The 12,626-nt window shown below is 52.3% G+C and overlaps 1 protein-coding gene across 7 annotated transcripts in view; it reads left to right on the top strand.

Annotated features, from left to right (window-relative positions):
• Window positions 1-11,493, top strand: part of HIP1 (huntingtin interacting protein 1) — a 134,065-nt gene extending 122,572 nt beyond the window's left edge. For all 7 annotated transcript variants that reach the window (XM_081297375.1, XM_081297374.1, XM_081297377.1 and 4 more), the window contains 10 exons: window positions 120-230; window positions 979-1,037; window positions 1,361-1,454; window positions 3,524-3,624; window positions 3,895-4,000; window positions 4,857-4,980; window positions 5,364-5,425; window positions 7,127-7,235; window positions 7,788-7,869; window positions 8,201-11,493. In XM_081297375.1, coding sequence (XP_081153501.1) covers window positions 120-230; window positions 979-1,037; window positions 1,361-1,454; window positions 3,524-3,624; window positions 3,895-4,000; window positions 4,857-4,980; window positions 5,364-5,425; window positions 7,127-7,235; window positions 7,788-7,840 — 819 coding nt within the window. In that variant the 3' untranslated portion in view covers window positions 7,841-7,869; window positions 8,201-11,493. The remainder of the gene's footprint in view (window positions 1-119; window positions 231-978; window positions 1,038-1,360; window positions 1,455-3,523; window positions 3,625-3,894; window positions 4,001-4,856; window positions 4,981-5,363; window positions 5,426-7,126; window positions 7,236-7,787; window positions 7,870-8,200) is intronic.
• The last annotated feature ends 1,133 nt before the right edge of the window (window positions 11,494-12,626 follow it).

Raw genomic sequence — 12,626 nt, 5'->3', positions numbered from 1 at the left:
AACACGCAGTTCCAGATGGGGTCCATGACACGTGGGGCCTCCTACCCTTTCTGTCTCAGAAGGCCTACAAAAGATCAGAGCAGAGGTCAAAGTGTCATTCTCTGTGATGCCATTCACAGGAGCTGTTGCCCATGGGCCTGGACATCAAACAGGAGGAGCTGGGGGACCTCGTGGACAAGGAGATGGCTGCCACTTCGGCTGCCATTGAAGCTGCCACAGCTCGGATAGAGGTAGGACGTGAGTGCAAGATCTTCTAAACAACACTTGCAGCTGCTCCTGGGCAACCTTGCCCCTTAGACGTGTCTTGGTCATTCACGAAGGCTACAAAGGCCCGTATAAAAGAAACCCAAACCCAAATCACTGCATCCGTGAGGGGCAGGAAACAAGAGGTCGTCACTTAAGGAAGGTGAGCAGATTCCTCAAGGGTCAAGGTGCCTTGGTGTCAGAATGTCCGGGGTTCAGGTTCTAGGTTGCCGCTCATTAGGTTGCATGACTTGTTAGTTATGTCCACCTAGCCCAGACTCAGCCCCTTGTCTATAGAACGGCAGTGATAAGGACACCTACCCCAGAAGCATTAAGTGGCAGCCCTCATCCGTGGTAACAAATCTCACAAAAGGCTGAGTGGGCACCATTGCAAAGGTCACATATTGCCCCTTTGGTGGGAGACTCAAGCCACCTGCCCTGGTGGAAGCACCTGCCGTGAGGACCGGGAGCCAGTTCTGTGCACGTCAGCCTGAGTGCCTGAAGGTCAAGACTCTTGCTGACCACAGAGCACCTGCTGCAGCTGTGCCCACCCCCACCCCCAGTAGATGAGAGGGCTGGGCTCTTTCCCCAAACCCTGCAAGGACACAAATGGGGACATCCAGATCCGGGATTCTGAGCTACCACAGCACGTGGGAGCAGGCACAGAAGGGCACTGTGGTCTCTCAGTACTCCAGAAGGATGTGGCCCATGTGGAAACCAAGCTTCTTTTAACAGGAAATGCTCAGCAAATCTCGAGCAGGGGACACAGGCGTGAAGTTAGAGGTGAATGAAAGGTGAGTCCGAGCCACACGGTGGTGCCCAGGTGAGCAGGATCCAACTTCCCAGTGCCGGGTCATACCCTATGTGCCCTCTAGGACTAGATCTGGGCTCCCACTGCAGCATGGGGCAGACAGACCCCAAGAACCACGACCGGCTGCTCCTTACCAAATCCACAGCCAGGGGTTTTCACTCGACCTCACTGGGTGTCCCAGCAACCTCCGCGCATTCCCTGCTTCTTCCCATTCCAAGTTGGCTGTGGCTTGGGCTAACGAAGAGGAGAGTTTGTCTTGGCCTCTGTGTCTGACATGTTTGTTGTTCATTTTTCTCTTTTCAACAGGATCCTCGGTTCCTGCACCAGCCTGATGCAGACCATCCAGGTCCTGATTGTGGCCTCGAAGGACCTACAGAGGGAGATTGTGGAGAGCGGCAGGGTGAGCATTGCTTGGATCCCAGGGGCAGGCCTCACGGGCCTTGACTGTGGCTCCCCCACAGTCCCTGGAGTCCAGCTGAGCTGTGGGCCTGTCCTGTGTCCACAGCAGTCATTTGATCTGGACACTAGGGGGCCTCCCCACTCCCAGAAGGGCAGCCAGACACAGCTTCCAGCTGCAGCTCACACACCTCAGGTGGACTGGCTGTGGGAACCCCGTGCACACTGCATGTCCAGGTCTTCTGAGGAAGAAGTGAGGAACCTGGGCAAAGCCCAGGAGCAGGCCCGTGCCCTCACCGCTCGGTATCTGTCAGATATCAGGACCCTCCTCAATACCAGAACCCGTGGGTGGTCAGATCCCTTGTACCCTGTGGCACAGGGTTGGTGTGGAGTCTGCTCACACCCTCCTGCACGCTCTTGCCCTGCAGGTGACTGATGATACCTAGTGCAGCACAGAGACTGTGGAATAGCTGTCACACTGCATTGTTTAGGGATTAATGACAAGAAAAATATCCCTCCGTGTTTGTTCAGTACAGACACAGTACTTTTTTAAATATATTTTTTTTAGTTGTTGATGGACCTTTATTTTATTTTATTTATTTCTTTATATGCAGTGCTGAGGATCAAACTCAGTGCCTCCTCACACATGCTAGGCAAGCGCTCTGCTGCTCAGCCCCAGCCCCTACCCAGACTTAGTGTCTTGAAACTACTTTCTGTCTGTGGTTGGCTGCATCTGCAGATATCGGAGGGCCAGCCGTGCTCACCGTGCACAAGGACGCAGCCGGCCTGCACCCAGTGGCAGAGTTGGCCCGTGCTCGGGCCCCAGAGAGCCCACTGTCAGCCCCTGGCCCACACGTCCCTTGGGTTCCTTCCCACTCTTCTGCTGGGGCTGGCGCTGGCCTGTGGGCTCCTCATATGCTGTGACAGCTGCAGCTTGGGAAGCAGAGCGCTATCTAGGGCAGGGGCAGAGCTGGACTCATCCCAGAGAGGAAGAGCCTCTCTGCTCCAGAGGTGCTGCTTCTAGCCCTGGGTTCTATTCCTCCAGTAGAAAGATGCAGCCAAACAAGAGCCTCTGCACACTCTCAGACTCTTCCAAGGCATAAACCCCTTTTTAAAATCCAAGCAGAAATCATGTTTGAAAAGTGTTCCCTGTCTTCCCTTCTCTTGGCAAATCATGGAGAGCCTGCAGACTCCCTCAGACCACAACCCACTCCTGTTTCTCACAGAATGTACAGGCTCTCAGTGGACACAGCGAACTGTGCCAGGATCTCCCCGATGCAAAATCTAGGAGCTTCAGTCTCACATATAAAATGGCACAGTGTTTGCCCATAACTTATGCACATCTCCCATTTACTTTTTTTCGGGGAGTAGGTTCTGGGGGTTGAACCCAGAGGCACTTTACCACTGAGCCACACCCTCGGCCCTTTTTATTTTTTATTTTGAGATAGGGTCTCACTAAGTTGCTTAGGGCCTCGCTAAGTTGCTGAGGCTAGCCTCAAACTTGTGATCCTCCTGCCTCAGTCTCCAGAGCCATTGGGATTACAGACATGTGCCACTAACCCTAGTTTCCCATATACTTTAAAACATCTCTAGATTACTTATACATTACTGATCTGATACCTGACTTGATATAATGCACTATAATTATGATTAGACTATAATATAATAATCTTATAATACCAGTGTAATACCTGATTTGATGGAGTGTGGATGCTAGGGAATAATGACAAGAAGTCTGCACATGCTCAGTACAGATATGGGGTTTTTATCCCAAATATTTTCAATCCCCAGCCGGTTGAATCCATACGTGGAGTCTGCAGGTACTGAGGGCCAACTACAGACACACAGTGACGATAATAGAAATGCCACAGGCCTTGGTGTCAGGAAATCCCCAGATTTACTTCCCCTTATTTCCTGGGTGACCTTGGGAAGAATACTTTTGCTTCCCTGCGTCTTAGTTCTCTTATCTGTGAAGTGGGAGTAAAGATGCTTGCTTCTCTGAGTTACAGTGAAGACCCGGTGGGATATGATAGGGAAAAGTCCCCAAAGCACAGTTATCTTTTGCTTCCGCAGGGGACTGCATCCCCTAAAGAATTTTATGCCAAGAACTCTCGGTGGACAGAGGGACTCATCTCAGCCTCCAAAGCCGTAGGCTGGGGAGCCACCATCATGGTGTAAGTGTGTGGGGCCAGGGCTCCTTCCCAATCCCCCTTCCACTGACCCACCTCAGGGAACAGCAAAAGGAGAGAGAAAGATCCGTCCCCTGATGAATGGTTGATAAGGCAGTGGGGCTACAAGTTTGAAAGGAACCTTCGGTCTCCTGGTGAACCCAGGTGCGGCAAAGGCAGAACCTGTCTGGCTAGGGACAGGGTTGGGCTGGCAGCGGGATTGTAGGGGTTTGGCCACGTGTGACCTTGTCCATCCTCTACCTTCCTGACTGCCAGGGATGCTGCTGACCTGGTGGTACAAGGCAGAGGGAAGTTTGAGGAGCTGATGGTGTGTTCGCATGAAATTGCTGCTAGCACAGCCCAGCTGGTGGCGGCATCGAAGGTAGGACCCCTGCTGGATTCCACAGGACACTTAAGTGGGACTGACCCCAAGGACAGATGGGTTATACCTTCTGGGTCGGTTGAATCCCAAACAAAAATTCTGCCTCTAGAGGTCCCATACCCCACTCTTCTGGAGGCCTAAATCCAGCAAGGAGCCCTTTTTAGCTGGCCACAGGCTCTCCTGCAATCTCCTCACTCCTGTCAAGTAGCTTTAGAGGGTCCTAGCCTGCCCAGCTTCTGATTAGCAGTCCTGGCATTTAAGGAACACTCAGATAGGGAGCCAGTCGGTACACTGATCAATCAGGTCACCTGGTGTGGCTCTAGATTCTGAATAACCAAGACTGCCTCTCCTCCTCGGTCTCCAGACTTGAACCCCTACGCCAGCCAGTCCTTACACACAGCTTGTAACCAGAGCCCAGGGCCCCACTCAGTGACTGGTATTCATTCATCCTTATTTCTTGCTGCCCAAATTGTTGGGTTTCTCCCCCCTCCCCTTGGTACCAGGGATTAAACCTACTGAGTTGCTTAGGGCCTCACTAAGTTGCTGAGGCTGGCTTTGAACTTGTAATCCTTCTGCCTTGGCCTCCTGAGCCACTCGGATTACAGGTGTGTGCCACTATGCCCAGCCCCCAATTGTTTTTCACGACTGTAAGAATTGATCAATGAGCAAGAAAGCTAGAGTTTGGCCAGGAAGCCAGGATTAATCGATTAGACTGGGGACGTGCCAGGAGCTGACCCCACAGACAACAGAGAAGTTGATTGGCGACAACAGAGGGTCTCAAACCCTCAGACCAGCTGTCTGATCCAGCCCTGCTGCTCCGGGTGTGGTATGAACCCAATCTGCCTTGTCCTGGCAGGTGAAAGCTGACAAGGACAGTCCCAACCTCGCCCAGCTTCAGCAGGCCTCTCGGGGAGTGAACCAGGCCACCGCAGGGGTCGTGGCCTCCACCATTTCGGGCAAATCACAGATAGAGGAGACAGGTAGCCGTTCTCTATACCCCTCCTCACCGCCCTCCCCACGGTTCTGTTGTAAGCTGTTGTTTTCCGTCTCTGTCCCCCAAGCTCACCTCCTCACCAGGTGGGGCACAGTACGCAGGCTGCTTATGTTGCTTCAGCAACTGGCCCTTAAGTAGATTTCTGTTCTGTCATTTCTCTGCTCTGAGTCTGGTGGCCCTGGAGAGGTCAGATCCCAGCTGCCCCACAATCTCTTCAATCTTCTTTCCCCTTAATCCCTCCGTTACTTTCACGCACATCTTGGCCAGTGGCCAGCCAGGCATTTCAGCAGAACACTGGTGTCACCACCTCTCGGGGAGCGTCGGCCAGGGACACCGTGTGATAAGGCCTTCTTATTTCTGTCCTTGCAGACAATATGGATTTCTCAAGCATGACACTGACCCAGATCAAACGCCAGGAGATGGATTCCCAGGTGAGAGCAACCCCAATCCTATGCCCTAGAGGAAAGCCAGAGAAACCCTTGGGCAGGGGATGAACACAGGTGCACTTTCAGCCTAAGATAGAAAATAAATGAGACTGCAGGAAGCTGGAGGCGGGGAACAGTGGTTAGTAGATTCCAGAATTTTAACTCTTAGTGATCAGGGACCTTGGAGCAATCCACAAACTTATTTAATAGTCCTGCTATAGGTAGTTCTTTCAAAAACTGCTGATACAAATTAGAAATAAACTTTAGTTTAAAGAAAAAAGTGGATCCACTGTAACTTCATCAAAGGTGATGCCGTTTCATTTTGTGGCTCAGTAAAGTTATGCAGCACAGGAATCAGTGGGGTCCTAGGAAAAAAAATCTGACATCTTTCCACTGGTCTTGGGGTAAAATTCAGATTGAGATTATTGAAGTACTATAGATAGTCACTCAGCATCTTATGTAGCCACATTGCCATGTAAATACTGAAAAACTTCTTGCTCAGTGGTTTTATTCCGTCCTTCTTGGCTTTAAATACCATCTTTGTTCTGAGGATTGGACCCAGGGATGCTCAACCACTGAGCACTTCCCAACCTCGCTGGAGACAGGGTCTCGCTGAGTTGCTCAGAGCCTTGCTATGTTGCTGAGGCTGGCTTGAACTCAATCCTCCTGCCTCAGCCTCCCAAGCTGCTGGGATTATAGGCGTGCGCCACCACACCTGGCTAAACACCATCTTAATGCTGGTAAACACCAAATTCTCCTCAGCCTAGGTCTACTCTCTGCTCCCAGTTCCTGCTTGGTCTCCATTTGATGCCACATAAGTATCTCAACAGAACCTGCAGAGCAGGTCCCCACCCCCACTGTCTCCATCTCGGTGAATGCACTGCCACCAGCACCCGGGTGCTGACCCACAAAAGTAGGGGTTGTCCATGATCCCTCTCTTCCCAGCCAGCAATCCTGTGACTCTGAGTCTTGAGAAACAACCTCACTCTTTGCACTGTTGCCCATCTCCCTCCCCTGGTCTCAGCCACCATCATCTACCTTCGAGAGCAGCTGGCCCCTGGCATTTACAAGTGTTTGTTTCAACATCGTCCAATGCAGGGCCGGGTTGGGGGGCTGAGGCCGTCTGGCTGGAAGTGGAGAGTTGGTGGAGGTGGGCGGAAGGCACCGGCTGCCTCCGTCCTTCTGCATGTTTTACGTTGACTCTAATCAATTTTAATTGTAAAACAAGGAAGGAACCACTTGGCTGGCGCCAGTGTGCTCCCACTCTGGACCTGCCACTGTCCACTCCTTCTCCATGTGATATTTTAAAAACACACAGGACCACAGGTCACCTCCCTGCTTAGAACCTTCCAGTGCCTTTGCTTTACACTAGGACAATATCCAGCCTGTGTCTCGGCCATCTCATGACCCTCTCCCTCTCTCGGGACCCACGCGGGGCTCTTTCCATTCTCCTGACACCTTAAGCCCTTTCCTCCTGGACCTTGGCCCCGCTCTCCCTTCTGTCTGGAATAGTCCTCCTATATCTGAACCGCTGGGCTCTTCCGGCCGTGTAGGTTTCAGTTTTCGAGGGTGACCTTTGCAGGCCACCCTGCGTCTTCGCCACATCGTCCTGTCATTGTGGTCCTATCCAGTTGTTTACGGAGGACGGGGCTTCGGTCCAAACCAGACAGGTCTTGCAGAAGAAGAAAACCACTTCCCTCCCGACAGGTCCGGGTGCTGGAGCTGGAAAATGACCTCCAGAAGGAGCGGCAGCGGCTGGGAGAGCTCCGCAAGAAGCACTATGAGCTGGCCGGCGTGGCCGAGGGCTGGGAGGAAGGTGAGCTGGCTCCTGTGAGCCCAGGGTCCTCGCGCCCGCGGGGTAACCTTCAGGTCTAAAGCGGGGTAACCCAGTGGGTGGGAAGCCCACGCTGCAGCCTGGACACTGACCAGGGAGCTCATCCCACGCTCGCCCTCCCCCACGCCTTCCCAGGCCACTCGCCAGGTTGGACCCTGGGACTTTCATCTCCTCCCAGCATGGAGGCCATAGTGGATGAATAATGGTCAGGTTCTGACTGTCCACAGCCAGCAACAGGCACGATGGCCGAGAGACGGGCTGAGGAGGAGAGATGGGGTCTTACTTAGGCCTCTAGCCCAGAGACTACCCTCAGCCAGTGTCTCTGTGCTGCTTCTCCACACATCCAGAGTGGCCACCCGAATCTCCCCAAGGCCGCTGGTTCCTGGTAGACTTGACCGACTCTGGGGACCATCTACACATACCTCCTGGGGTTTCTTAGACACTGAACTTGGGGACGGATGATTGCTCCATGGTTATGGTGGCAGTTGGGGTTGGTTCACAAGTGCCATGTGATAGATTATCACTGTCTTTTAGGAGCAGAAGCATCTCCATCTACGTTGCAAGAAGCCGTCCCCGAGAAAGAGTAGAGCCAAACCCGCGCCCCAGACGTCAGAGTGTAAATGCTCGTCACCCTTCTGTGTTTGTGATGCCACAGACCCGGTCCCACACCTTCCCATTGACTAGAACCGGGGACCTGCATGACCCCCTCCTCAGGGACTCCCCGATTGAATCCATGATCTGTTGTCTCTCCCCACCTCTCAGTATCCAGGCTGGCCCACGCTGTCCACGTGCAAGCCCAGGTCCAAAGAGGCGGGGGGAGCTGGGCACTCCTGGGGAGGACACCAGCTAGTCCTGCGCACTGCTCTACCTCCGTAGCAGCCGGTGTCCTCCTCAGAGGGACTGGGAGAGGACGATCTGATGCCTCTCCTTTTCTTTTTCCTTCTCAGTCTTTTCCGTTTCATCCTTTGCACAAACTTGCGAGCATCCAAGGGCCGATGGATTCCAAACCAGGGCACTGCCCGCGTCAGTGGCTGGGATGGCGGGAGTATCCTGGCCGAGAAGGCCACCGTGGCGCCCCCCCTTTGGCAGTCCCGCGGATTCCCACTGCTTCTCATGGTGGTCGTTTGGGTCTTTTGGTTTTATATTTTGAAAGTTTCAGTCACTCAGCCAACTCTTCCAAAGGACACCCCTGGAGCCCCGAGCCACCGGGCCCCTGCCCCAGCAGCCTCAGACCTGGTGCCACGCAGACTTTGCCTTGGTGCTCCAGCTCGGCCTCCTCGCTGAGTGTCCCGCTGAGCGAATGCCGGTCAGCAGAGGCCACTCACCAGGGGTGGGCCACAGCTCTCCTCAGGAGGCGGAAGCAGAGCGAGTGCCTTTCCTCCCTAAGGCTGGAGGCCAGCCGAGCACCTCTGTCCACCTTCGCAGGCAACAGGGCTCCAGGACACCCTTCCTGGGAGCTCCCTGAAGGGGCTCACGCACCTGATCACATGCTTGAACGGAGCTGGTGTGCTAGCAACACTACTTCCCTAGAGAGGATGGTCTGTGCCGTGCTGTGCCAGGAAGGCCACCTCCGGGAGACCAGGCAGGGCCCCGGGGCAGTGCAGAAAAGTTTCCAGTTCCTTCCTCCAGCGTCCTGCCTGGGCATCCTCTCGAACCTGAAGAAGAGAGTTCCATGTGCTATCTGATCGACATCTGGAAGATCAGACCCCCACTTGCTCCCATCAGGAAAGGACCTTTTGTATTTATTACTAACCTCCTTTAAGCAGCAGCGGTCCACAAAGAGATGCTTGGAGCAATCGCAGTCGCCAGTGTGGCTGAGGCGAGGCTTATCTGCTGCCCTCGACACCTGTCTCTCTTCAGAGATCATCCACAGGGCAAGGGACCATCCCTGGGCTGTTCCTGGCTTGGATCTCAAAGCAAGCAGGTTCCTCGGAGCATTCGGAGCAGGGAAGGGGAGAAAGGGGACCACTGGCTCTGGCTTCTTCCAGCTACACGTTCCCAGCCCTCGCTGCCCTGCGACAGGACCTGGACAGAGGGCACAGCCGCCTAGAGATGGGCAGCCTCACAGCACTTTTCCACTCCCAATGAACCCAGCATTAAGTGACCTTCTGATCTTGGAAACAACGGCGTCTTCCTTGCTTATCTGTAGCAGCTCATAGGTGGTCGCCAGCAGGCGCTTCCTCAGACCTGCCCCCAGGGGTGTCGGGAAGTTGGCCACATGACGGGTTGTGAGACTTCTGTTTGATCACTGTGAATCAACCCCCTTTTCCTTCCCACCCACCCCCATGCCCTCTCCTTGCATTTTTTAAATGGGACACTCTAAAAATTGTCCCCCAGGAACTCTGATGACCGTTCTCAGGCATGTGGCCTCTGTGCTGGGCTAAGGAGGTGCCTGTGGCAGCATCTGGGCCGTCCTGGGTTCAGTGCCTCTCTGTGCGAAGTGTTTCTCCATTCCAAGACTCAGAAGGCGCCGTGTGCAGTGCCCTGGCCCACTTGTGCCAGTCAAGCTGATTGGTGTGTTCCCAGTGTGGGTCAGCCTTTCCAGAGGTGGTGGACCAAGTCCTCGCTTCTGTGGTCCACATCATGCACACCCACATGTCCCAAATTAATCTGTTCCGATATGCATATCGGAACAGATTAGTATTTCCTAAAATAACACTTGCTCTAAAAACAGTCATTTTAAAAACCCTCCTGAGCTCAGTCAGCCCAAGTAATAAAACAGTCAAGACGGCACTTGCCCCAGAGCACAGGCTGACCCAGTGTCACCACCTATCGGATGTCACTTAATCCCTTTTATAATAGCTCAGATGAGAAATTGTGCCATCCTCAAGCCCAAATCAAATTGTCTGTCTGGCTCTTCTAAAAATGAGTGGGTGGGAGTGGGTGGGAATACCTTGGATGAAAACAAAAATTCCATCTCAAAGCTGGAAATGAACCTCACAAGCCTCTTCAATGAGTTCCTGACCTTCTTAGTAGCTGAAGTATCATGGGTGAATGCAGATGGTTCCCACACGCAAGCAGCCGCACAGTGATGGCTTAGGATTGGACAGCAGTTAACGCGCACACCTGCACCTGGTATCTAATTTTGTAATTCAGTCCTCTAATACCTTTAGAGTTAGCATATTCATGTACATAATCAGCAGAAAGATAGAAAAGACCTGCTTTCGTGGGATTATTTGACATCTGAGCACAAAGTAATAATTTAGATGACATGCTGATTCTGCTGCCCACAGCAGTATCTCTAGGATCCCACCTTGAATACAAGTCCCAGGGGCTGGAAGAACCAAACGGTCCAGAGCGTCCTCTCTTAGAGTTGTTTCCGCTACCAAATCAGACACCAAGGTTTATAATGGGCTCATAAGTACATGTCATTTTGGTCAGGCTGGTTTGCTTTGGCCTCTGGCCCCTGAGGAAGGGGGGTTCTCAGCTGGAGCCTGGGAAGTTCTCACTTCCTGGTTGGCTCCTTAGCATAGAGGGGTCTCCTGGCTCCATTTCATCCTGGTTTTTAACAGCTGGTAAGTGTCTTGCTAACTACCGCCTTTCCACGTCTCTGGAAATCCTGCCAAGGAAAGCCTTCCCAACATGGGCCTTCCAACCAGAGTGGCTTTGCCTTCTCTCCGCCATCTTGGTCCTGCAGAGACCGGACTTCTATAGCATAAGGATCCACCTATGGAGCCTGCCGGCCACCAGTGCAGCAAACCAAAGCAGCCATCAGCTGCTCTTTCCTTCATCTCCCAGGACCAGTGACACACAATGGTGGCACTGCCTCTCGTGCCCCCAGGAGCCAAAGCAATGGGAAATAATGGGTTAGATGCCATTGGATCCAATTCTGAGAGTAGATCTTTCCAGGCATGTCTTTCAGATGACCCTCAACTACCTCAGGTTTGAAAGCCCTAAAGCTGATTACCACTCACAGGGACAAACCGAGGGGGTTTGGTTAAATCTTGGTGATAACACAACTGTCTCAAACTTATAACAAACTTAACCTTTAGGTTTGCAGGGATGGGGTTGGGTCTGGTTTTCTTCTGTTTTTAACCTCTTCCCCAGTTCTCCATTAGAGTAGTCCCTATAAATAAATTTCATTTTTCACTGAGTGCCTACCTTCCCAGGGCAGGTAGCCACTGGCTTTTGTTTCCTTCCAACAATACTTTTATTATGGTATTAAGAACTTTCTTTGTATAATACATTGCATCTGTGTTTTCAATTTTTCAAATAAATATTTCAGCCTGGCAATGAAGAATACTGGTGATAACTGGCCAAGTGGCCCTGAGGTCTAGGCTTCAGTGAAAAGCCTGTCTCAAGGTCTGTGGGATCCACTTAGCCCTGCATCTTTGGGAATATGGCTTAGAAACATGGGTTTCAGCTTCTTAAACACGTTCCATCCTCTGTACATGAATCTGGGAAGGCACAAATGGAAAGGGCCAAAGTGGGCAAATGGTGATTTGGAAGGCCAGGTCTCTGCCTAAAATCTGAAGGCTCAGGCTTTGTCTGTTCCACCCCCCCAGACCTAGAAATGCAAATGAAACCTGTCTCCTTAAGATTGGATGTGACCATCATGTGTGATGGTACACACCTGTAATCCCAGCAGCTCAGGAGGCTAAGGCAGGAAGATCATGCCTCAGCCACTTAGCATGGCCTTAAGCAACTCTGAGACCCTATCTCTAAATAAAATACCAAAAAAAAAGGTACCTGGGTTTAATCCCTAGCACAAAAAAAAAAAAAAAAAAAAAAGATTGGATATAGCTGGGCATTATGGCGCACACAATTCTAGCCATTCAGAGGCTAAGGCAGGAGGATTGTGAGTTCAAAGCCAGTTTGGGGAACTTAGTGAGACCCTGTCTCAAAATGGAATTGTCCAGCCAGGCATGGTAAGGCACACCTGTAATCCCAGAAGCTCAGGAGGCTGAGGCAGAAGTTGCAAGTTCAAAAGTCAGTCTCAGCAATTTAGCAAGATCCTATAAAAAGGGCTGGGGATGTGTGGCTCAGTGGTTAAGCACCTCTGGGTTCAATCCCTGGTACAAAAAGAAAGAAAAGGGCTGGGGATATAGCTAAGTAGTAAAGAGCCCCAGAGTTCAACCCCCAGCACCAAAAAAGGAAAAAAAAATGATAGGATGTGACTAATTTAGTTCAGGGACAGAAGCTGCCAATGGAGAAGGACCGTGAACAAGCCAGTCGCAGCCATCAGAAGATTTGCAGAGGAGCTAATGATGGGGCTAGGCTGCAGCCCAGTTCTGCCAGTGTGGAGCCAGGGGGACCAGTAGGGGGGATTCGGGTTGGTGGCTGGAGGAGAATCCATAGCTGAGGAGCCCAGAGAACCAGGAAAAGGAGAACGTGTGGGAACTGCTCAGGGGAAGATGGTCCAGATAAACCTGG

This window comes from Spermophilus citellus (genome assembly GCF_964194105.1).
Source record: "Spermophilus citellus genome assembly, chromosome: 6".
Lineage (NCBI taxonomy): Eukaryota > Metazoa > Chordata > Mammalia > Rodentia > Sciuridae > Spermophilus > Spermophilus citellus.
This window is presented reverse-complemented; position numbering and strand designations above follow the sequence as displayed.